Below are 21,892 nucleotides of genomic sequence, written 5' to 3'. Positions count from 1 at the left end.
AATGACTTTGACTCGAGCTGCGCTTTTCCAAAGCGGAAAACAACATGGGTGAAATCACCTTTTTCTGGACAACACTAACAAGCCCTCAAGTCTTGAGAACGATTGAAATTGTCAACAAGCATGAAGCACTTGGCATCCTGGACTGCGTTAAGAAAAATCACACATGGACTGCGAGCTAAAAGAGGATGTGGGAATAAGTTATGAAAGTACAACAGAAATTGAGTGACGATGATAAAAATACAAATGTGATGGGACCCTCTACGCCTCCAACTGGAACAGATCACGATTTTCCTATAGACTGTCTCCAACTTGATGGCCGTGCTACACGACGAGGGGAGATAGGAAAAACCGGCAACGTGAGCTTCCTTAACCGTTCCATAACGTCCCTCGCAAGAAACACCGTCCCGTTTTCCTCCTCGTGATACACAAGCTTCTCATCAATGTGTTCCATAATCTGGATATCTGATGGATGTAATGTCGTCGTTGTTGAAAGACGAAATATTGTGATGAATTCGTGACGGAAAATTTTCACGTCAACTGTTGCCAATGCCGACTGAGCAGGTGTTGAAGACGACACTACAAGGATTATTTGAATTTTCGTTTAGAGCGCAACAAGCATACGGCTCACCCTGCACTAGGCATATCTCTCCCTGAATTCTCGCGAACGCAAATGTTCCTTTGTCTATCGTAGGCGGTGTCAAGGAAAAGTCGGAAGGCATCGCATATGCATTCGTCATTGCAGTTGAGGAACAGAGAGTAGCAGTATGGGCAGACATCCCAGATATTTATTGGATAGTTTTGCGGAAGGTGCGGAACAAGCGAGGCCTGAGCCTGAAGGATTTGCGGTCTTATATGAAAGCACGCTTGGGCCACGAGGGGGAAGATGAAGTGTAAAGTAAATTGTAACCAAATGTATGGGTGGATATGGGTGAATACGCGCACATAAGCAAAGGTGTGCCAGCGATAGTCTATTTCCGTAACATTGAATTGAAATGCTCTCGAATCGAAAAGCATCTAGATTTAGATGTCTGTGATTCTCTTGACCTAGACCGGTATTTCTACGGGGTACAACTGAATTCTAGCAGGCAGCTTCATGGTGGCATCTTCGCAAAAATGGAGGATCCAGAAAGTGAGATTGTCCCATGAATAAACCGAAAGCGGGTTGACCAAGCAGACTCCAGGCCGGCGATTGTGTCCGATCAGGTCTGAATTATTGGAGTGTCAGCAGCACCGAAGCAGCGTGTTGCGGGGGTCATAAGGGGTCAAAGGGTAGAACATTCAGTTGGAATATGCGAGAGAACTCTATGGCATATCGTGCGGGGGGTTCTTTTACGCCACCAAGCGCAATAGCCCACATTTCAAACCCGGAGAGGTCATAGTTGTAAGAATCTTGCTGGGAATCTTGAGATCAGCAGAGTAGAAGACGATCAATCAACGACGGGGACGGAGACGGAAAGTAACGGTGACGACAATGTAGAAAGGGCAAGGATGTCATCGAGGACGGCCGAGGCTCGTTGATTGGTATCGAACCAATCGCGAAGAGTCAGCTGGCACAAGATAACATCAACGAGTCAATCATCATAGATCATAGATACACTTGAGCAACTCCATATAGGGCGAATCCAGCTTGCTATCTGTTCCGCTTGCACCAATACATCCCAAAATTTTGAGTTCTTGTCTCGCAGGCAACTATACCGAAACTCGATACCTTCACATGCGACTGTGGCTTCACCACGAAAAATCCGGAGCCAGGTAGTCATCACATGTTTTTTTGAAGTCGAAAATGAATGTGATGGTGTTGTAGTATTGTTTTTTTGTGCGTGCCTCGCTTAGTTGAGGTGTTATTCGCTCCAAGTTTGCTGCGGAGCTTGTCTTCGCGAACACGTTGTATTGTATTGTAATAGACGACTCCAAGTGCAGCGTCATCAGAAGGAGGCTTGATGTCTGCTCGTATGTCAGTCCGTACGTCGTTTGTCAATGGAATTAATTACTATCCACTGGCTAGCTGCAAATGGTGAATGACGGCGGCTTGCAAACCACGAGTTTATTGACATAGAGAGGCAAGATCACAGCCAGGGCAAGGATATGAGCGGGATATGAGCTTCGTCACTTTTTTGAATGGGCGACACAAAATCCTGACGGACCGTTTGCTGGTTGTAGTCAACGAATAACATTTCTTCTCGTTTCTATCAAACTTCATGGGCGGACCGTGATGGAAGAGTGAGAGATTCAACGGGGAAGTTCGCGGAACTTTGCTTTTGACTGGCCCGGTGATGCTCTTTCATAGTATACAGGTCATGGACAAGGTAAATAAAGGAAGGATAGACTTGAAGATGGTGTGTGGTACGAGAAGTGGTGGTGAAGACCGTGAGATAATGAATGAATCGGCGTTTACTCAGAGATAAGATAATGAGTGGATGAGTACCTTTAGGCGCCCGTTCGTTCTTACTCTCGACGCTCACCGTTCAACCTCTTACAGCATTATCTTTCGTCATCCCACCCGCCCGCCCCTTGTATTGTTTCTAGTGTCTATCTGGTAAGTTTATTACAGCTCAGATGCTCCGGGCTTCAGATCCTCGCTTAGCGGTGTGTTGCCCACCCGCGCGGGGCTTCGCCCCCAGGCAAAACCTTTCTATATTGATACTGAGCATTACCTACAAATAATACTATCTAAGGATAACACTCAAATAACTTATCAATGAAAAATCGCACGGGTGAGTCAGATGTAAGGCAGCCTAGCTTCCCTATACCGGTTCTTGCTGCTGCCATTACCATCTTCAGCTACATATGCTGCCTCCTCAAGCACGCAAATATGGACATGGAATACTTACCGTGAATGATTTTCGCCTCAGAACTTGAACGAAAACGGTAAAGTGATTGTCACAGTGTAAAGGCTTCAAAATTTTACTATGGATGCTTGGTATCAGGTCTCAAGCGGCACGAACTCGGGATACCGTGACTTGCATGCGTTCTGAGGAAGACCAGGTGGTACTTTTCCGGAGCCATTTCTGTGACTGTTCTTCCAATTATCGTTCACTGGCAAAACCTTTCCGGACGGAACATTCCGTTGCTTTGCATGCACAAACATTTTATCTTTGTCCATGTTGTTCCTTGTAACTGCCTTTCGTACGTTGCTCGGACACCATCCACTCAGGAATACTTAGACATGGATTCACATCAAGAACCAAATTGAGGTTGATGCTCATATATGCGTGAGCCATTCCAAACTGAAAGCTGCAGCAGACATGTACAAATCGGGTAGATCTACTTGTCTTTTTTTTCTCTCTCGGTGGATATATAAATTAGGAAACTTCCGAAAGGTCAAAAAATTACTATTCATTTACTGCAAGCCAGCTACAAGCCTCGAATTACAACATTTACAACATTTTCATAGGTTTATTCTTCATTCTAGTGTACATGCCACTGATTTCTTCAGGATACTAGTCGTCTCGTGTTTCGTGCAAGAAGACGTCAGCAACGAGCTGTGCGAAACCGGAAAGGGGCTAGACAGCACTTACTAACCATTAGTCGTCGACCCCGCCGTTCACATAGCCCAAAAGAGTCGCCACATCTACTCCGAGCTGTGCAGCAGCTACGGCAACACCGAGCGAGTCGATCATCTGTTGGACAACGACACGTTTGGGAAGCCTGGGTCGGTTTGTCGGAGGCCTGTTGTTGTTGTTGGGAGGCCTGTTAGTCGGGGGCCTGTTTGCGGGAGGTCTGTTAGCAGGAGGTCTTCCCCCACGTCTAGCTGCGAAGCTCTAGAAAAATGTCAGTAATGGTCATAGTCATCAAAATTGCTGATTCAGAGGGGTAGCCTACTTCGATTGAGCGAAATTCAGTTTCTTGGTTGTCTATAAAATCCTCCCAATCGGGCTGCAGAGAATGACATCAGGAAGTAAGTTCGGGCCCGACGAGGGCTATCGAAGACCGGGGCACACAGATCACGGAAATATTGACCCCGGAGTGGCATGTACAACGAGATATCAATGATAGCTACAACACACCTTAACGGCAGCACCGTCATTCGACGAGAGCGATTGGTGTTCGAAGTTGGACATTCGTGCAAATAATGGTGGGTGGTTTGGGTGAATCCAACATGAAAGGGGCTCTTTATGCGATTTCGTGTCACTCTAATCAGTACTCATCTAAGGCATAGTGCTTTATTAAGCTTACTTTGCCCATCGATGAGTTTTTTGCAACACCTTCGCTCCGTTAAGGCAAAGAGGTCGTGATTATGCAGACTCCGGATATGAGCCTGAGTGACCTAGGTTATGATCGGATTCGATTGGGAAACTCAGGAGACGTACTAATCTCGGTGTAGAACTTGCCATCCCAAAACTTGGCCACTATCAAGGTGCATATGCACCAGGGGCACGGTCAAATACCATATCAGTCCTGAGCGGGTGTATTTGAACTTAGTGATATCTGGCGATGTGTATTCGGAATGAACAGAATATTGATAATGCGCTCGTATTAGTCCCACTAGTTTCAAATTCTAACGGTATGTGTATGACTATCATGGTCGCCTTCTGTACGCGTTCACGGTTTGATATACCTGGATATACATATGTAGTCAGAAATTGCTTATCCTGGGTGCGATTCTGGTGCGATTCTTCCGGCAACAGCCGAATACTTTTCTCAAGCGCACATTTTCTCGGCATTCCTGCAAATCCTCATTTAAATTAGGGTGAGCCGAAACTATGACCACAACTCTCCTTCACTCTCCTGACGCTCTGTTTAAAACTTTCTTTGAATATCCCAGTCGCAATGCTCCTGTTCTTTTTCTACCTGCGCGGTCGGTCTCGGGACGCGATCGGCCGAACCACATGAATCTGACTCGACGTAGTTCGACATTCGTATATTAGTACTACTATAAAAGCTAGACTACGGGCTGTCAGGAACTCAGGACTCTTGTTCGCAAACCACCATGTCCCAACTCCCTTCTGAGCCAGAGTTTGAACAGGTTTGTTCGTTCAATGTTGCGCTTTCAATTGCTAAATAAACATGCTCACTGTTAAATGATAATAGGCGTTATCAGAGCTGAAAACCAGCTTGGGTTCTTTCCTAAAGGCGCATCCAACCTACCAGAAGGCACTGGATATCGTTCAAATCCCCGAACGTATCATTCAGTTTCGCGTTGTTTGGGAAGACGACCAAGGTCAGGCTCAAGTCAACCGTGGTTTCAGAGTGCAGGTGTGTACATCTTGAAGGACCCACATTGCTCCCCGCTAGTACTTATTAACATAAATGTGTCCTTAGTACAACTCCTCTCTGGGCCCATACAAGGGTGGTCTCCGACTTCATCCTTCCGTGAATCTTTCTATCCTCAAATTCCTCGGCTTTGAGCAGACGTTCAAGAATGCCTTGACAGGGCTTAACATGGGAGGCGGAAAGGGTGGATCTGATTTCGACCCCAAGGGTAAATCCGATGCAGAAATTAGAAGGTTCTGCGTGTCATTCATGACGCAGCTTTCTAAGCATATTGGGCAGGATGTAGATGTTCCTGGTAACGTATCTCAGAAATATCACCTTTTTCCACTGCTCATTTTCGCTTTTAGCTGGAGACATTGGCGTTGGCGGCCGCGAGATAGGCTACTTGTTCGGGGCATACAGGAAGCTCAGAAACGAGTTCGCTGGTATACTCACCGGCAAGGGCTTGCACTGGGGAGGAAGTAACATTCGCCCGGAAGCTACCGGTTATGGCTTGATATATTTCATTGAGCATGTGCGTGAACCGTCTATTTTTTGTTCTTACTGTTTTGTGTGGCTGACCTCCGATAATTCTTTTGCGGGAGCAGATGATCGCAAAGGCCTGCCCAGAATACAGTCTCTCTAAGCCCTCAACCTTGGTCGCTATCTCCGGCGCTGGGAACGTCTCGCAGTTCACGGCACTGAAAGTCATCGAGCTCGGAGCTACTGTTGTGTCGATGTCTGACTCCAAGGGTTCCTTGATTGCCACTACGGACTCTGGTTTTTCCAAGGATGTAATTGAGAGTATAGGTCAGTTAAAACTCAAGGGAGGTTTCTTGGACTCTTTCAAGCAATTCACCGATGAGGGCAAATACACTTATCATCCTGGTACATATTCAACAGTCTACGTTTATGCCCAAAATTCTGACTTCCTTCGTGATTTTCAGGCCAACGCCCCTGGACTCTTCTTTCCAAAGTCCATATTGCTCTTCCCGGTGCAACTCAGAATGAAGTCTCCGCCGCCGAAGCAGAGGCTTTGGTTAAATCCGGTGTCAGAATTGTAGCGGAAGGATCCAACATGGTACGGCAAACTCTGGCAAATGCCAAATCAACCTCTCATTTATTTTCCTTACCACCTTATTGAAATTCCAGGGATGCACGAAAGAAGCTATCACCATCTTTGAAGCCTCCCGCAAGAATGGTGGTGCGGGCGTTTGGTACGCTCCCGGAAGTGAGTCGATCGAATATATATATCTCTACTATATTGACAACCATTTCATTTCATCTTCTACGTTCTACCCTGTGTCCATGCAGAAGCATCCAACTGCGGAGGTGTAGCTGTCTCCGGTCTCGAAATGGCGCAGAACAGCCAGAGATTGACCTGGTCTCCTGAGGAGGTGGATACAAAGTTGAAGAATATCATGAAGGATTGTTACAATGTGAGCTTCTGCAGCCCTGTCTTCAGTTTGCAATTGACTGACTGGAAATGATCCAACTTTTTTTCCACATTGTCGTTTTTCAATCTGTAGACATGTCTTGGTGCAGGTGAACAATGGTCCGGTGAAGAGAATACGGGAAACGATGTCCTTCCCAGCTTGTTAGCAGGTGCCAACGTCGCTGGATTCATCAAAGTCGCGGATGCCATGAAGGCTCAAGGTGATTGGTGGTAGATCATTAGAAAGCAATCACCGTTTGAAGTCAGACGAAAGTCTTCTGTAGAATCTTCTGTATCGTTGCTGTATTCCTAGACCTCAGTGTTATTTGTACACTATGTAGTAGAAGATTATCGTTATGGGTGATTTATTGCGAGCGAAACTAAGCAGAACCGGCTAGAAGGTGGAACCAGGGAGTCTTCCCGCGGATGTGTGCAGATGTCAGCGCACAGTCCTAGTAAGCAATTTTTTTGTGATGGAGGTGCGCCAGCACCGACAAAACCCCCCAGCTGGAATTTCGAAGTAAGCACATGTGAACTGTCCTTGGGATTGAAAAGGGGTTCACCAAATGCATGTTATGGAATTGTTGCACACCAGCTCAATCGTCCATCGACATCGCTCGTGGATGAAATCTCCTGATTTAATATGATACTACGAACTACTAACAATGTGATTAACATACCGCAATCCATATATACAGATTTGCCTGTCCAGAAGAGGCTCACTCGACCTCATTCCATGGCCGATCAATATTATGATCAACGTCCTGATCCTCATCTTCCCCGTCCTCAAGCGCCTGTACTCCATTGAGCGTTAGGGCCTCGATCATCCTCGTGAACTCATTCATGTCAGCTTGTGCAGCACTCCGCACACTAACATCGTATTTTCCGTTATCATCAACAGGTGCACGGGTATCCCAGGTGGGCGGAGGGCCCTTCCAACCACCATTCTTGTGGATGTAGTTCAAAAAGTTACGCCAAAGGGGATCGAGCGAGAGGACAGAAGGATCGCCGACGACGTATAGAAGAGCTTGAGCGCGGGTGACAGCAACTATGCAAGGTGTTGAATGTCAGCAATGAATCCGAGTTGTTCTTGGATCGTCTTAAAGCCTACCATTGAACCGTCGAGGGTTTGCAACAAACCCGAGTGTATGTTTAAGGTCATACTCTACAAATTCCTTGCTACTTCGCACGGTTGATATGATGATGACCCGTCGTTCCTGCGATACTCATGAGCATTAGATTCAACCAAAGTAAGGGTAATCCTCACCTGCCCTTGGAACTCCTCAACGCTTCCGACTTTTACAGCGTCTGCGATGGGTCGCAGCGCCACTCGAAGCTTCCGGACTTGCGCATGGTAAGGAGCAATAACACCAATATCATTATCCGCTAGGAAACCAAGGACATCAGCCAACAGGAAACCACCTTTTGGACTATTCTAAGAAAACTCACTGATCCTCTGGTTCCTATCCGACCGCAACTTCGCTATCAATGTCTTGACCTGTGTCACTTCATCGATATTGAAGAACGACGGTGATGAAGCCTCCCGATCGTCCTTTCCAGAAATCGAGTGGAATACAATCGGAAAATTCTTCTTCACGAGATGCTGAGAGTTGATGTAGAAGTTGATTGTCTTGGGGTCCCCACAGCATTGGAGGTCCCCGCGATAGAACTTTTCGTTAGGAAACTTCAAGATGGCGCTGTGCGAACGGAAGTTTTTGACGAGTTTCACAACCCTACAAAAAAAATTAGGTGTGTCTATGAAGTCAAAAAGAGAAAGGAACAGAGACAGAGGAAGTGAACTATAGAACAGCAGAGATACTTACGATTTACCATATCCTCCGACCTCATCATAAATGTCCCTGTTCATCAATCTTTCAATATAACTCATCTCCAAACCTAGCACCCTTGCCACACTCGACCTGATGATCGGACCTAGCTGCTTAGGATCTCCAGAAAGTATGATATTTGTACTATTATCACTCATTGACTTGATCCCAATCATCACCTCCGGCTCCGTCGCCTGTCCCGCCTCATCCACAAATATGTGACTGAAATGCCCTCTAGGCATCCCGATTCCAGAAAGGATACTTGCAGAAACGCAAGTTGTGACTATCACTCTGAAATTGAGCATATCTCGCATGGGATACACAGTGAAGTGCCCATCGCGATTCTGACGGGTATGGGGAAGAATCGTGATCGGAACGTCATCTTTGCTACGAGATGGGGCGTAAGCCCTGAAGAGTTCAGTGACCTTCAGATGAGCAGATGCAAGTCGTGAAGTGATAAGATCCGCGGCGGAATTGGATGGCGCACAAGCAAATATTCGAGAGGTGGAATTCGTCGCAAGGACTTGAAGTATCGCTTCGACCATCGTCACCGTTTTCCCCGTTCCAGGACTACAGACATACGTCAGAAACAAAGATAACCTCGAGAAATATGGACTCACGGTCCAAATATAATAAACGGCATCGAGCCAGGTTCTCGGTACGTAATCGAAAGTACAGCTTGCTTCTGAGGTGGATTACCCGCGATGAGGGTGTTATACCACCTCAGTGTTGAAGGTGTAATCGTACGAGGTATTGACTTGAACAAATGTAATTTACCAGGAAATAGAACGCGATCCTGGGAGAATGCCGAGTCGAGTGCTTGGTGCTGTCTACGCATGGGGAAGCGGTTCAATTTGAATCGGACGAAGAATCTCTCTCCTGCAGATGCGACAAATGATCGGTGAAACCTTAAACCAACTTCGTCTCTACGAACAACGTGAACACCGCCTTCATACCAGTGGCCTGGAGGACCACTTGGTCGACGAACTATGATACGGTCACCTGAAAGATTCATGCCAACAAGTGAGCAGAGTGTGAGCAGGTGCATTGCACGACAATTACACACCGACTAGGACACTGGGTCGTTTCTCAGCTAAACCAGGGACAGTCAAGCTGAGGGAGAAACTGAGTTTCGGCGATAGAGAGAAAACTATGATACACCTTACTAATAGTATGAGTTGTGTTGCTTCAGTTGGGCATCGTTAATGTCATAGTATTGCAAGTCTCGGCTGATTATACTGTCAGAGCACATACAGAATTGGCGAAAGGGTAAGCTTACTCCATTTGAAACTCTTCAACCCAAATCAGATGCTTAAAGTGCTTGCTGTATGTTTCACTGTCCAAGACTGGAGGAAGATACATCCTCCGAAGACGCGCGAGCACTTCTTTCGTAGACCCAGTCGACAAAGTATTAGACAAGTGTCCGGGTATAATTGCCAGAGGGAGCCTTCCGACGTAAGGGATGGCCTGAGTGGAAGGCGGAGCTATACCTTCTACTACGTTGGTCTCAGGATGTCTCTGGGTACGCTTACGTGGAGCGTACGGGACTCTAGGTCTAAGCAGGTCATGGTCGGCTCGGGAACCGACTATGACGAGCAATGGACGTGTTATTATGAAGCGAGATTGAAGTCGAACGTCTTCAAACAGAAGTTCAACACGATCCTCAGCTCGACCAAGATGATTTTGGGTCATTTTAACGGAAAATTGAAGGCTGTTACGAGAGCTCAACGTGCGAATAGAGTTGTTGAGGGTGACAGTGAAGCTATACGACTAATTAGAACAAGTCTTCGAGAAAGAAAGCAAGGATGTATGTACTTACGGAGAAAGTGTTGCTTTCCCCTTTGCAGAAGCAAGCCTGATATCCATTAAGCTCATACGTGTTGCTGGAATTTGGCACTGTATCGTCCCAGCTCGCACAACCCCAGACGCAGCTTCTTCAAGCTCGATAATCTTGAAGTCGAAGTCCCCAATCACGCTGACGCCGTTCTTGTCTTTCTCTGTGTCTTCCACAGCTGACGTGAATTTGAGAAACTGCTCGCGTTCCTTGTGCTGAGCCTGCATCGGATGCCTAGCCCAAGATCGACTGGGAATGTGCCGATTGCATACGACACACAACTGATGTCCTGGGACCTGTTCAGGTTCTTCGGGAGGCACGTCAGGAGACATGCCTTTCGCAATGGCCTTTGACGCATGCTTCGCGCCAGAGACGTGACCTTGCCAGTTCTTCATTCCTGACACGTATTTTTCACAGACGATGCAAAAAAGAAGGAGCCCAGTCTCTCCAGCAGTTTTATTGATATGGGTCTTGGATGATAGATGGTCGTTATAAGCTATTTGATTGGCGAATACATTCGCACAAAGGGTACAATTGTACACATTGTGCTCGTATTGACATGAATGGTCTGAGCAGGTTCCTTGAGTAAGAACGTTGGGACAGGTTATTTGAGCCATTATGAGAGAAGAACAAGGGAGACAGAAAGGATTCCAAACTTTGAACGATGGGCCCTACTCAGTCATGATAATAGCCGATCCATTCGCGCCTCGAGGCGGTCTGCTGTTGGACTTCCATTCTTCGAATAACTACGCCAGTTGAGTTTCAGTCAACCTCGCAGTAGCTTGCAAGTCCACACACACCTGCACAGAAGACAGACTGCTCCAGATGGATTATAGAATTCTCTATGAGGCGCCGAATCTTCATTCGAGCTGGTGGCGTATTGATGGATCGTGGTAACTTAGTTCAAGGAATTTCCCACGTTCAATTATCGCAGCCATGCATGTGCAGGCTAGGACTGCGTTCAATCCATGCAGTGTTCAACCTCAGCCTTTGGATGTTCACCCCTCCTTATTGGTCTAGCACTGTTGCGCTAAGCTGTCGCTATATTCACGAAACAATCCTCTCCTACTACTACTACTACGAACATAGTTACTAAACCTGGGCTGACCACAGTCTATGAATCTACGTGGGGTGGCTTGTTACTACTGCGCCCTAGTCAGAATCTCTTTGACTGAAAATAACAGGAAACATGACTTACAGCCCGGGTCCAGAGAACCTTTTGATCTTTTCTTTTCTTTGGTCCATTTTTAATAGTCCCCTTTCCCCCTGCTGTGGCTTCACCTTCACATGTGCCTGTGCCTCCGCTACCACAGACAGGATCCTGGAAGGTGAACTCAACCTTTCCAAGGAACGAGTTCGGCCAATAATTGGTAAACTTAACCTCGAGCTCTGATCCTTGACCCATTTTCAGCTTTCTAGCCGCATTTTTTAGGGTCGCTTTGACCATTTCCTGTGCCTCCTTCTCTGTTTCTTCGGTAGGGTTGACCCCACCCTCTTGCTTGAAGGTAACTGTGACGGTGTACTCTCGGCGCTCCAAGTCGGCAGCCCTCAAGCCAACTCCAATGTCGCGAGCATTCAAGCTGGGGGAACCAGATGCGGACGCATCAACAGCGTTGACTCCCACACCTGAATTAGTTTGGGCTGTAGGATCCTGTTAAATAAGTGAGCATGAGTGGTCATATTGGAAAAAAGAACTCGGCTTACTGGTACAGGGGGGACGTTGACTGGTACCGCAGAAACAACAGCAGCGAGTCCGAGAACGATAAAGGAATTATTGAAACGCATGGCAACGGAGAGTGGAAAGTATGAGAGTTATGAGAAAGCGAGGTGAGCAAGCTTGAAACTAACGTTCTTTGACCAGCAAAGAATGTAGGTGAATCTAACCAGTAGTTGGGGGAAAGATTTTCGAGGAACGGACTTCTTATATACACTCCTGGGGCGCTCTGGGTCTCAGAATCAAGCAAAATTTGTACAAAACTATGCGAAAAGAACGGTTTGTTATCGGAATCGCAAGAATTCATTCTTGAAACGAGCACCGCCCGAATACTTTATTTCCCGTCAAGGAATTCACGGAGTTCGGAAGGATAGAATAATCTAATACTCGGGTGAGCCACCTGGCTGTATCTACGTAGTGAATTTTGCCTTGTACATCGTCTACAGTAGCAGGGTCATGAGAGGTCCTGGTCTATAGACAGAGTCGTTGCGGGTGAATTACCAGTACATAATTATGTCCATAACACACAAGTAAGTAAGCATCGTATTATCATTGGCCCCTTGGGGCACATTTACATTGAACTCCGGGTCAATTCGAAAGCGGAAAGAATATCCACGCTTTGAGATGTGATATCAAGTTTTCAAAACTTGGTATTTTTGCAAAAAGAAATGTGTCTCCCTTACTTAGAGCTCGCCTGAGGTAAGTACTTTGCCCTACTCAAATGTAGATCACCCCTTGACCGCTTGATGCCCGATATCACTCCCTTACTTTATATACTCGCCTTTTAGAGCAAATACGAGTGATATTTGCGCACCTGCATCGTATGCATTTGTTCCCGTATTTGTATACTGATTGACAATGAATGCTATGTATATACTACTGCCATCAGTACTGAGACCAAAATCGCTCAGTAAATACATAGTTCTTTCACTGGTGCTCTTCGACTTGCGTTCAGTCCCCATAAACGCTCTGATTTTCGTTCATGTTGATGTCAATCCCCAGCTTCTCTTAAGAGTGTCATGGGGATGACATATGTAACTGCCAGTGTGTTCATCCCACATCTCTGCTTATTCCGGACCCTGAGACAAAATGAGTACCCGTAATAAGTTATACCTGAATTATACTCCTTTTGACTGTCAGCGAAACTCTGGATCAAACTCGATTCACCCCACTTCGTGACAAGGAACGGGAGCTAAACCTCGCCATTTTTATCAACACAAGCGGCTCTTCCCCGGATCCTGTGCGAACCTTGCTAAGGGACTTACCTTCACCACGCAGTTCTCATACGTCGATAATGAAAAGTTCTTGACTCGGATTCGGAAATTGTTTGCGTTGGGTGGCATTCCGGATTTGCATAAACATGAGGCAACTTATACCTTTGGTAATACGCAAGCGCGATGGTTATACAATGAATATGTTACAGTTCAATATTGATAGCAAAGGTCAAGATGCTCGGAAGCGCAAATTCAAGGCACGATAGCGACGGGGGAACGAAATCCAACGACATTTGCGGAAGATATTCCCCCCCTCCCCCTCCCCATGCAATATTCAAGAAAATACCGGCCCTTCATCAACGAAATTCACATCGTCGACGTCTTCGGTCGTGGATGGCAGCGTAAGCGACGGCCCCTGACTGTGACTCCCCGCACGACTTCTAGCCAAACTTCCAGTTTCCGCCACACGAGCACCTCGCTCAAGACTCTCCCTTCGACTGTGACTCCGACTAGCACTTATGCTCCTTAAATTTCCACTCTCCGCCACCCGGTAATCTCCTCTCCTTGCCCCGGTAAGTCCTGCACTGGAGTTCCGCCGACTCAAAGGCTCTACAGGGGAAAGTGACGGTTCACGATGTCCCATGTGATATGAGACAGTTGGGGACCCAAATGAAGATGATAGTGAAGGTGGTGGGACCGACGGGTACGAAAGTGCGCGTGGGCCAACGCCCAATGTACCGTACACGCCGTTATATTGCATAAGATTATGCAGGGAAGCAGAAGAAGGTGGGGTGGTCAGGTTGCTCATGAGACTCGTCGGTCCTCCCGACATTAGGACAGGAGAAGATATTGCGTACGGAGATTCGGAAGAGGAGGCAGAGGTTGGGGAATGTGACAAGGGCGTGTTCCCTTCTGAAATGTTATTATTTGGACGACGAATTTGAGATGGTGGTCGAGGTATTGGTACTCCATTGTGTGGCCGGGAAGCCGTGTGTGTAGAAGAGTACATCGTCGAGTGAGGAGAGACCGAGGAACTTGACATACTCGACATACTCGAAGAAGATCGATGATGTGTGTGCTGGGAGTGAGATTCTAAGGATGACATTCCAATTAGATTGTCTACGGGTTGTCCAATCTGTACACCACAAAAATGATAGATTAGGACCCATTTTACGCAAAAAGGGGGAATGTGGCAAAGGGTGAAGGGTGTGTTGAAATGGGTTGTACGTAGATCCAAAATAATTGTCTGAATGTACTAACCCGGTTCCTATGATCTATCAGCTCTTCACGATAAATCTCATTTAATCTTGACATTCGAATATAATCGCGCTCAATATCTGCAAGCCTGTTACGCAGTTGCTCGTTTTCGCGGCGTAAAGCTTCCAGCATGACTTCAGTTGTAGGATCATTACCCGATAATGCATGATGCGCATGACCATTGACGCTCCCGACGCTGTCTCCATTTGCTTGCTGTTGTTGAGCAGCTCGAAGTGTAGCAAGTTCTCGGCTTAGTCGATTGACGTGATTTTCCGATTCGGCCTCTAGTACGTTTTCCAGTTGTATTTTTTCGACTCGGAGCTGAACATTAACCATGTCAGGACGGAGTCTCAATCGACTTTTGGGCACACCTGTTCCAACTTTCTTGACAAGACGTTTGTGATCCTTTCTTCCTCGGCTTCATACGCGTTGATTAATTCTTCTTGTTCTTTGCTCGCAGAAATTGCTGAAGATAATCGCCGCATAGAGATGGGAGGTGATATAGACATTGCAGATCTAGATATTCACTGCTGCCTTCAACTTAATGCCAGGAAGAAAGTCGTCAATAATGAAAAAAGCGACTAGTCTTGAACGTAAACATGAGAGAATATTCGGCTTCTCCGGCATTACCATATCGGCCGCGGCTATTCGACTACCGTTTGGGCGTATGTACAGTACATAATTTCTCGCCGCAAGTGAATTTCCTGATAATGTATAATGTTATACCTACGTGACAGTAGGTTACTAAAGGGACTCCATTGTATGGATAGAAAAGTAACAGAAAGTGGATACTGGGTCGTAGAGAAAAAGCCAAAGGAAGCCTTGGCAAGGGAAAGCAATGCCAAACATCACGGTTAAGAAATTAAAAATCATATCCTTCAACTTTGAACGTCTTCCCGTACTGTAAGTAGCTATCCATAATCTTCAAGATCGAGTCGGGAAGACCCATACTCATAAGTGTATATGATATCTTTGCATGTCCGTGGAGCTGGCCAAGCTTGAAGAAAGCCCGAGCGATTTGAGTTGGATACTATAAGGAGAATACCATTAGCATTCAGACTTCAGAAATGCATATGAGGCGCAAACCGTACCGTCATCTCGGTATAATCTGCCCATTGATACGCTGCTACACGGATTGCTGTCTGTATACAACGCTGGATATCGCCTTCCTCAGCATACATGTCCATAAGCTTTGCCCATGGTTTTTGTGAGTACCGCGGTGTATCCAGACAACGTTGGTAAGCCTGGACAATTAGTTATATGAGATGGAAGGATTGGATACCTAAAGACGATTGAAAGATACCTCTTTTGCCTCTTCCTTATGATGCAACCTCATCCCCAAATCCCCGAGGATCTCCCATTCCAAACCCGTTTTCCTATACGCTACATGCTGTGTCTTGAAATGCGCAACCTCTGCGCGAAAGATCGTCCACACCCTCAAATCTTCGTACAACACCATGAATAAGTTATCCAACCACCGTTCGCATAACCTCTTGTTACTGAACGAGAATGATTCTGATCCGGATTGGGTTTGCGTGGAAGGTAAAGGAGACTCATGTAATGACTCTTTATCCTTATCATCACCAAGACCACCTTCCTCAGTCCCCGCCGCTGCCTGTGCGGGTTTCTCCAATCCAAATTCAGATACATCCCTTGAATTATCAAAACCATTTGTAGTTGCCTTGGGGGCGTCGCCATTGACATCCTTTCCCTTTGGTGAAGCGTCAGTAGCGTTCCCATCCTCATCAAAGTCCCGATCAGACTCGGTCGAGATTCGGATAGTGGGAATTGTTGCGGTTAATGAAGCCCCTCCGTTGGGATCCAGTCCCAGCCCGACTTTCGTTATGGATGAGGCGATAGAGACGGTACTCCCATTGGCAAAGGCACCAGGACTGACATCCAACGACCCAGATTTACGCGGACTATGTGGCGACACCATTCCCCTCGTTGACGCGTTGTCATCATCAATCCCTTGATCCCCAAGCGTGGCACTGTCCGACGATATCATCGAATCTCGAACTGTACCGTCTTCGTGAATAGCCTTGCCAGCTCCATTGGCAACAGCTGAGATATCTCCATGTGCTTTCTGCATGCGATACTCTTCCTCCATCACGAAAACGCAGCTCCGGGTTTTCAGAAGTTCATCCCAGCCAATTTGAGATACGAGTCGGGTAAGCAGGGCGTACGCACGAGCCCAAGTACCGCGAAGACCTGGCGCTGGGAGGCGGAGGAGAGCAGGATCTGCCTATAGAAATAAGGGTATTCAGCTTGGTGGAAAAAAGAATACCACTAAGCAGCGCATACCTCATCATCTTCCGTCTTCGCCCTTTCTGGTAAAATCTCTCCAATCGGCCTTGCAAATGGTAGATGAACCCTCGCGGGAGTCAAGTTCCTGTGAACATCCCTTCCGTTGAAGGTAAACATCGGACAGGAATTGAGCGTTAACAGTGCCGACTCAAATTCGCCCAAATCGATCCAACATTCTGTGAGCTTTTCCCATGTAACGAATTCGGACGGAGCGCAGTTGACTGCTTGTCGAGCGAGTTTGACGGCCCAATCGTTTTTTCCTTTGGATCGGAGGAGGTCACATTGGGCATGTAGGAGTGTGTATGAAGAGGGTGTTTGGCGGATAGAGGAGGTCATAATTTGGACAGCCTTTACTTCTTCGTCTAATGAAAGCAAGCGAGCGTTGATTACATATATGGAAGAGAACAAACATGGATAACACACTCATTCCAATGTAACTCCGGGCTAAGAGACTAGCCACCTCTGGTTCTCTGATGGCAATTTTTTCGAATAAATTAGCAGCAGGTTGATATCTCCCGCTGTCACCGAAATACTTCATGATTCCTGCTGTTAGATGGTTGGATACGACGGTAGCGACCTGGATTTCTGGGTCAGAACCAACTTGCCAGCCTGAAATTTGTTTCAATGATCAGATGCCTTGCATTGAATGAAGACAACAACGAGCCTTTCATGAAAAGCGCCTCAGCGGCTTGTAGAAATCGTATTTCGCTGTCGGGACTAGTGATTGGATCGAGCTTGCGGTACGCGTCGAGCCAGTAGTTGGGGTCATCGGAGTACAGGATCGAACGCAGTAGAGCAGAAACGTAGGTTTCTTGCCATAGTTCTTGCGTAGCTTCATGTCGTTCTCCTCTGAGATCAATGGCGTACGCGTTGACACCACCAGGTATCTTCACGTCCACTCGGATATCGACACGCGAAAAGGCATTGAAGCAGCTATATAGGATTCGAGTTAACCAATGAACACGGTAAATGTTCACGACGCGCACCAGTAACAACCGTTTTTGACTTTCCAGGAACTCCCTTTGCTGAACCAGGCAGAGTTGTCTTCAATGGCGTATGTGAGTGAATTGATGTAAGCCGCAAGGGAGGCTGAGGAGGAGGCATCGACGCCAGAGATATAATGATACGAGCCAAGCTGCGACAAGATATGAATAATGTCTTGGTATTGAAAATCGGACAACACACGTCTCGCTGTCCACTTCGCCCTGTACTCTTTACAACATGACACAAGTCTGGCGGTCCCAGTTCACGAAATGTAGCTGAATAATTCATGCTGTTTAGAACAATATTCGTCGAAAATTTCAATCCTACGCACAGAGTGCTTCCGTCCGCGCTGTTAATGATTCGCCTAAATCAACCTATTCACCAGATGATGAATCAGTCTCTTCACATCGAACTTCATGTAGGCACACACCTCAAATAGCTCTGGAATGTCCTTAAATGACGCTTCGGCCATTCAGCTATAGATTGGCTGTATAGAGCAAGATGATTTTGTAGAGTAATTTGGGGTGCAGGAAGCGATACAAGCCGTAATCTTATTTGGCCTTGCTTGGTCTTTCATATTTGTTCTTGCGAAGTTGCTTCCCGGTTCTGTACTTATTTCAATTATCTGACTTGCGACGAAAGCTCTTTGTTTTACTTAACGTCCAAAATCACCCAACTTACAAGTGGTTGACCACTACCACTGTTCACCGGGGTCCGGTAACTTCGAGAGCATAGACTGACCCGTGTCACGATCCGGAGCTTCCGTTCTAGCCTCATGACCTTTTTCAGCCTCTCGCTGCTGTCCTCCAGAAGAACCATCACAGTCTTAAGGGCCAGTTATCGACAACGACTCTTTACTTCATCTTCTCAGGAAAACATGACTGTTCAAACGACAGAAAGGCTCGTTAAACTCCGAGAGTTAATGAAAAAACCTGAAAACAATGTAGACGCCTATGTTGTCCCAAGTGAAGATCAACGTGAGTGGCGACGTAATAAGGCTTGGTTTCGAACGATTCCGATGGAACATCTGTAGACGGTAGCGAGTACATTGCCTCTTGCGACGAACGACGAGCATGGATATCTGGATTCAACGGATCTGCTGGTGCGGTACTTGCCAAGTATCATGAATTGGTATTGATAACTTGTAGGCTGCGCAATAATAACACTGGATAAGGCTCTTATGTTCACGGATGGTCGATATTTCCTTCAAGCTTCTCAGCAAATGGATAGAAATTGGGAACTCATGAAGCAGGGTTTGCCAGGGGTTCCGACATGGCAAGATTATCTTACCAATAACCTACCTGCGTCTTCCCGTATCGGCATCGACCCAACCCTCATCGCGGAAAATGACTCCAAGTCGCTTTCTGGCTCAAGGAAACAAGCCGAATCAAAAGGCAGCCAAACTCTTGTTCCACTCACTACCAATCTCGTCGATCTCATTTGGGGCTCTGATCGTCCTCCTCGGCCGAAAAATGCTGTCGTACCTTTAGACGAAAAGTACTCAGGTGAATCTGTCACCAGCAAACTCAATCGACTGGCTTCTGCCGTCTCTTCGAATACACCAGCACCCCTTGCTTTCGTTCTAACTGCCTTGGACGACATCGCCTGGTTGTTCAACCTCCGTGGATCAGATATCGCATATAATCCCGTATTCTTCTCATATGCCGTGGTTCATTTCGAACCTTCGGAGGCGGATGGCTCGAAAAATCCCACCGCGGTCTTATTTCTCCAACGCGACGCCGTAGAGCACGATGCGGATCTGAAATATGCATTAGGGTCTCAAGTCGAAATTCGTCCGTACGAAGACATTTGGGAGTACCTGAAGGATTTGGGAAATCAAGTACGTTCCACGTTCGCAGACAAGGGACAGGAAAAGCTAGTCTTGATTCCGGATAAAGCTAGCTTGGCTATTGTGCAAGCTGTGGGTGTGGTACGTGTATTTGACCTTCTTGTTTTATCCACTTATCAACATATCTGTCGCTCTTTTTTAAAGGATATTTCGAATATCGCCCCTTCACCCATAACCGTTCTTAAGGCAATCAAAAACTCTACGGAGTTGGAAGGGTTTAGGCAGAGTCATATCAGGGATGGAATTGCTTTGGCCAGGTATTTTTCGTGGCTGGAAGAGAAGCTCGGTGAAGAGGGCAATGAATTGACAGAGTGGCAAGGGGCGGAGCAATTGGAGAAGTTTAGAAGGTGCGGCTGTTCATGTATGGCGGCTTGCACTAACTAACTCCATTATTGGCATGCTCTAGTGAACTTCCATTATTCAAGGGACTAAGTTTCGATACCATCTCGTCGACTGGCCCAAACGGTGGTATGTTCCTGACTGCTACCGCTTCACTTTCGGGTAATGATATTTGCCTCCTTCCCTTCTTTGTTTAGCCATTATTCACTATTCCCCGAATCCGAAAGACTGTGCGGTCATTAAGCAGGATCAGGTCCGCATTATTCCATCAATGACCATTATCTAGGAGATTTCAGTTTGATAAATGAAATTCTTAGATTTACTTGTGTGACTCTGGAGGTGAGCTTCCGCAAGAGTTTCGTGGTCATTCTCTCTTTTAACCGCTTCCCCAGCTCAATTTCTTGATGGAACAACCGATGTCACGCGAACATGGGTAAGATATCAAAATTTCCTTCTACCTAGACACTCATGTACTAATGTGTCTCAGCACTTCGGTACCCCGACAGAGGAAGAAAAGCGGACAGCAACGCGAGTGCTACAAGGGCACATCGCTATCGATTCTGCGATTTTCCCGAATGGGACTACTGGTGTGTTTGGTATTTTTGGATGCTATTCGATCCACTAATTCGTTTCCAGGGTACATAATGTGAATTACAGTATCCGCGCTGTACGCGTGCGTTGCGCTAATTGGCAATGCTTCTTAGTGACTCTTGGGCAAGGAAAGCGTTATGGATGGATGGACTTGGTGAGTGATTCGTACGCGTACCTGAAAAGAAATTAATGATACAAATGTGTAGATTTCCGGTTCGTGATCGCTCGCCTTTCTCCCTTGTTTCTTGAGGTTCAATCGTGATACACAGGCATGGTACGGGTCATGGTGTAGGTCATTATCTCAACGTCCATGAAGGTCCTCATGGGATTGGTACCCGGATAAGTGCATATGTTCACTATCGGCTTCTCATTCTCCTCACGAATCCTGACCTCCCTCTTTTCCTCCTCCTCTCAAGCGTCCAACGCAAGTCCCCTGAAGGCTGGTATGATCGTCACTAATGAACCTGGATACTACGCCGACGGTAAATATGGTGTCCGCATTGAAAATGTGTTAATCATCAACGAGGTCGAAACACCTTGGAACTTTGGTGATAAAGGTTTCTTGAGTTTCGAATGTGTTACAATGTATGTGCTTTTTGTGTTTTTCTTCTGCTTCTTTTTTGATTCCACTTCCGAAATCATCTTGCTGTCCCGGGCCTCAATGTGTTATGTTTATCAGGTGTCCTATCCAAACGAAGTTAGTTGATCATAGCCTGATTTCTGTCGATGGTGGGTGTTTATTTGCTCTTGATCGAGGTATTTGAGTTCGGAGGACGTTCTTCAGAAAAAAGGTGGCTGAACAACTACAATCACAAAGTTTGGGAAAAAATTTCTCCTTTATTGAGGAATGACGATAGGGCACTGAAGTGGCTCGAAAGGGAATGTCAATCTATTTAACCATGAATTAGGAGAGGGTGGTAGCGATTCTCTATTTTTATGCTCTATATTGCCGTTCGAACCAGCAAATTGAATGGATAAAAGAGATCATAGAGTACAGACTTGTATATCCAGGCCTGGGGCATTTCCTACCAAGCGCGATAGCCAATGTACATCTTCCAAACTCCTTCAAGGCGAACCAAACTATCGTTGTATTCGATGTGTTGATTGTAGCCTAATCTGACAACGCAGTACTGTCGACCTCTCTCGACCTCTTCGTTACCGAACAGTTTCTAAATTTAAACATCTGTCAAACTGTTGACAATATGAAGGGCTTAGTGGTACGTCACGGTTTTTCTATTGCACCCTCCTCTATGTTTATCTTCTGGTAGCTTTGTTAACGCCATGGCCGTGCAAAATTCTCTCGGTGAGCGTTGGTGAGCCTGAGTGAAAACCATCGATGTCATTTTCTC

The 21,892-nt window shown here is 46.5% G+C and overlaps 9 protein-coding genes across 9 annotated transcripts; 3 read left to right on the top strand and 6 right to left on the bottom strand.

Annotated features, from left to right (window-relative positions):
* Positions 1-280: 280 nt before the first annotated feature.
* C8R40DRAFT_1053074 (uncharacterized protein) lies at positions 281-719 on the bottom strand (the record flags this gene model as incomplete). The annotated part of the gene is made up of 2 exons (XM_046224811.1): positions 281-576; positions 629-719. The coding sequence occupies 2 exons, from the start codon at positions 717-719 to the stop codon at positions 281-283; spliced, it is 387 nt and encodes a 128-aa protein (XP_046083209.1).
* Positions 720-2,486: 1,767 nt separating this feature from the next.
* C8R40DRAFT_504061 (uncharacterized protein) lies at positions 2,487-3,292 on the top strand. Its single transcript, XM_046235270.1, has 5 exons — positions 2,487-2,536; positions 2,676-2,714; positions 2,853-2,868; positions 2,928-3,126; positions 3,183-3,292. The coding sequence occupies exons 2-4, from the start codon at positions 2,699-2,701 to the stop codon at positions 3,115-3,117; spliced, it is 222 nt and encodes a 73-aa protein (XP_046083208.1). The 5' UTR covers positions 2,487-2,536; positions 2,676-2,698; the 3' UTR covers positions 3,118-3,126; positions 3,183-3,292.
* Positions 3,086-4,588, bottom strand: C8R40DRAFT_1239269 (uncharacterized protein). Its single transcript, XM_046233482.1, has 8 exons — positions 4,311-4,588; positions 4,177-4,258; positions 4,008-4,111; positions 3,823-3,876; positions 3,519-3,761; positions 3,307-3,448; positions 3,183-3,212; positions 3,086-3,126 (listed from the first exon to the last, which is right to left on the bottom strand). Exons 1-5 carry the CDS (start codon positions 4,332-4,334, stop codon positions 3,525-3,527), a joined length of 501 nt encoding a protein of 166 aa, XP_046083207.1. The 5' UTR covers positions 4,335-4,588; the 3' UTR covers positions 3,086-3,126; positions 3,183-3,212; positions 3,307-3,448; positions 3,519-3,524.
* A 106-nt stretch (positions 4,589-4,694) lies between these two features.
* On the top strand, positions 4,695-7,074 carry C8R40DRAFT_1267020 (Glutamate/Leucine/Phenylalanine/Valine dehydrogenase-domain-containing protein). Its single transcript, XM_046233952.1, has 9 exons — positions 4,695-4,966; positions 5,032-5,196; positions 5,263-5,509; positions 5,562-5,728; positions 5,802-6,081; positions 6,141-6,274; positions 6,346-6,424; positions 6,508-6,632; positions 6,723-7,074. Exons 1-9 carry the CDS (start codon positions 4,931-4,933, stop codon positions 6,861-6,863), a joined length of 1,374 nt encoding a protein of 457 aa, XP_046083206.1. The 5' UTR covers positions 4,695-4,930; the 3' UTR covers positions 6,864-7,074.
* Positions 7,075-7,245: 171 nt separating this feature from the next.
* Positions 7,246-11,225, bottom strand: C8R40DRAFT_1118343 (P-loop containing nucleoside triphosphate hydrolase protein). Its single transcript, XM_046228691.1, has 11 exons — positions 11,089-11,225; positions 10,274-11,034; positions 9,734-10,216; positions 9,621-9,683; positions 9,521-9,567; positions 9,075-9,456; positions 8,452-9,024; positions 8,078-8,361; positions 7,896-8,014; positions 7,740-7,845; positions 7,246-7,676 (listed from the first exon to the last, which is right to left on the bottom strand). The coding sequence occupies exons 2-11, from the start codon at positions 10,903-10,905 to the stop codon at positions 7,348-7,350; spliced, it is 3,018 nt and encodes a 1,005-aa protein (XP_046083205.1). The 5' UTR covers positions 10,906-11,034; positions 11,089-11,225; the 3' UTR covers positions 7,246-7,347.
* A 1-nt stretch (position 11,226) lies between these two features.
* On the bottom strand, positions 11,227-12,562 carry C8R40DRAFT_1118341 (uncharacterized protein). The gene is made up of 2 exons (XM_046228690.1): positions 11,993-12,562; positions 11,227-11,939 (listed from the first exon to the last, which is right to left on the bottom strand). Exons 1-2 carry the CDS (start codon positions 12,071-12,073, stop codon positions 11,445-11,447), a joined length of 576 nt encoding a protein of 191 aa, XP_046083204.1. The 5' UTR covers positions 12,074-12,562; the 3' UTR covers positions 11,227-11,444.
* Positions 12,563-13,550: 988 nt separating this feature from the next.
* Positions 13,551-14,982, bottom strand: C8R40DRAFT_1173847 (uncharacterized protein; the record flags this gene model as incomplete). The annotated part of the gene is made up of 3 exons (XM_046232079.1): positions 13,551-14,351; positions 14,477-14,794; positions 14,845-14,982. 3 exons carry the CDS (start codon positions 14,980-14,982, stop codon positions 13,551-13,553), a joined length of 1,257 nt encoding a protein of 418 aa, XP_046083203.1.
* A 127-nt stretch (positions 14,983-15,109) lies between these two features.
* Positions 15,110-18,336, bottom strand: C8R40DRAFT_1118333 (Chs5p-Arf1p-binding proteins-domain-containing protein). The gene is made up of 10 exons (XM_046228689.1): positions 18,195-18,336; positions 18,096-18,138; positions 17,966-18,039; positions 17,767-17,915; positions 17,445-17,713; positions 17,204-17,389; positions 16,778-17,142; positions 15,777-16,718; positions 15,565-15,717; positions 15,110-15,503 (listed from the first exon to the last, which is right to left on the bottom strand). The coding sequence occupies exons 1-10, from the start codon at positions 18,234-18,236 to the stop codon at positions 15,336-15,338; spliced, it is 2,391 nt and encodes a 796-aa protein (XP_046083202.1). The 5' UTR covers positions 18,237-18,336; the 3' UTR covers positions 15,110-15,335.
* Positions 18,337-18,641: 305 nt separating this feature from the next.
* Positions 18,642-21,440, top strand: C8R40DRAFT_1053113 (Creatinase/aminopeptidase; the record flags this gene model as incomplete). Its single annotated transcript, XM_046224816.1, has 14 exons — positions 18,642-18,741; positions 18,798-18,866; positions 18,913-19,694; positions 19,758-19,960; positions 20,020-20,081; positions 20,150-20,205; positions 20,270-20,291; positions 20,345-20,385; positions 20,440-20,543; positions 20,657-20,697; positions 20,794-20,886; positions 20,960-21,128; positions 21,223-21,272; positions 21,328-21,440. The coding sequence occupies 14 exons, from the start codon at positions 18,642-18,644 to the stop codon at positions 21,438-21,440; spliced, it is 1,905 nt and encodes a 634-aa protein (XP_046083201.1).
* Positions 21,441-21,892: the final 452 nt, after the last annotated feature.

This window comes from Lentinula edodes (assembly GCF_021015755.1).
Source record: "Lentinula edodes strain Le(Bin) 0899 ss11 chromosome Unknown C8R40scaffold_33, whole genome shotgun sequence".
In the NCBI taxonomy this organism is placed as follows: Eukaryota; Fungi; Basidiomycota; class Agaricomycetes; order Agaricales; family Omphalotaceae; genus Lentinula; species Lentinula edodes.
This window is presented reverse-complemented; position numbering and strand designations above follow the sequence as displayed.

Bases quoted from the DNA above. Each gene is read 5' to 3' on its own strand.
- C8R40DRAFT_1118341 (XM_046228690.1), bottom strand. From the start codon at position 12,073: ATGCGTTTCAATAATTCCTTTATCGTTCTCGGACTCGCTGCTGTTGTT. The intron at 11,940-11,992 runs GTAAGCCGAGTT...CTTATTTAACAG, and splicing joins TCAACGTCCCCCCTGTACCA to GATCCTACAGCCCAAACTAA.
- C8R40DRAFT_1118343 (XM_046228691.1), bottom strand. From the start codon at position 10,905: ATGGCTCAAATAACCTGTCCCAACGTTCTTACTCAAGGAACCTGCTCA. The intron at 9,457-9,520 runs GTGTGTAATTGT...TGAATCTTTCAG, and splicing joins ACGACCCAGTGTCCTAGTCG to GTGACCGTATCATAGTTCGT. The intron at 8,015-8,077 runs GTGAGTTTTCTT...TTGGTTTCCTAG, and splicing joins GGATAGGAACCAGAGGATCA to CGGATAATGATATTGGTGTT.
- C8R40DRAFT_1239269 (XM_046233482.1), bottom strand. From the start codon at position 4,334: ATGGCAAGTTCTACACCGAGATTA. The intron at 4,112-4,176 runs GTAAGCTTAATA...AATCGCATAAAG, and splicing joins AAAACTCATCGATGGGCAAA to AGCCCCTTTCATGTTGGATT. The intron at 3,762-3,822 runs GTAGGCTACCCC...ACATTTTTCTAG, and splicing joins CTGAATTTCGCTCAATCGAA to AGCTTCGCAGCTAGACGTGG.
- C8R40DRAFT_1118333 (XM_046228689.1), bottom strand. From the start codon at position 18,236: ATGGCCGAAGCGTCATTTAAGGACATTCCAGAGCTATTTGAG. The intron at 18,040-18,095 runs GTGCGTAGGATT...TGAATTATTCAG, and splicing joins AGCGCGGACGGAAGCACTCT to CTACATTTCGTGAACTGGGA. The intron at 16,719-16,777 runs GTATGCGCTGCT...TTATTTCTATAG, and splicing joins CGAAGACGGAAGATGATGAG to GCAGATCCTGCTCTCCTCCG.
- C8R40DRAFT_1267020 (XM_046233952.1), top strand. From the start codon at position 4,931: ATGTCCCAACTCCCTTCTGAGCCAGAGTTTGAACAG. The intron at 6,082-6,140 runs GTACATATTCAA...CGTGATTTTCAG, and splicing joins CAAATACACTTATCATCCTG to GCCAACGCCCCTGGACTCTT. The intron at 6,275-6,345 runs GTACGGCAAACT...TTGAAATTCCAG, and splicing joins TAGCGGAAGGATCCAACATG to GGATGCACGAAAGAAGCTAT.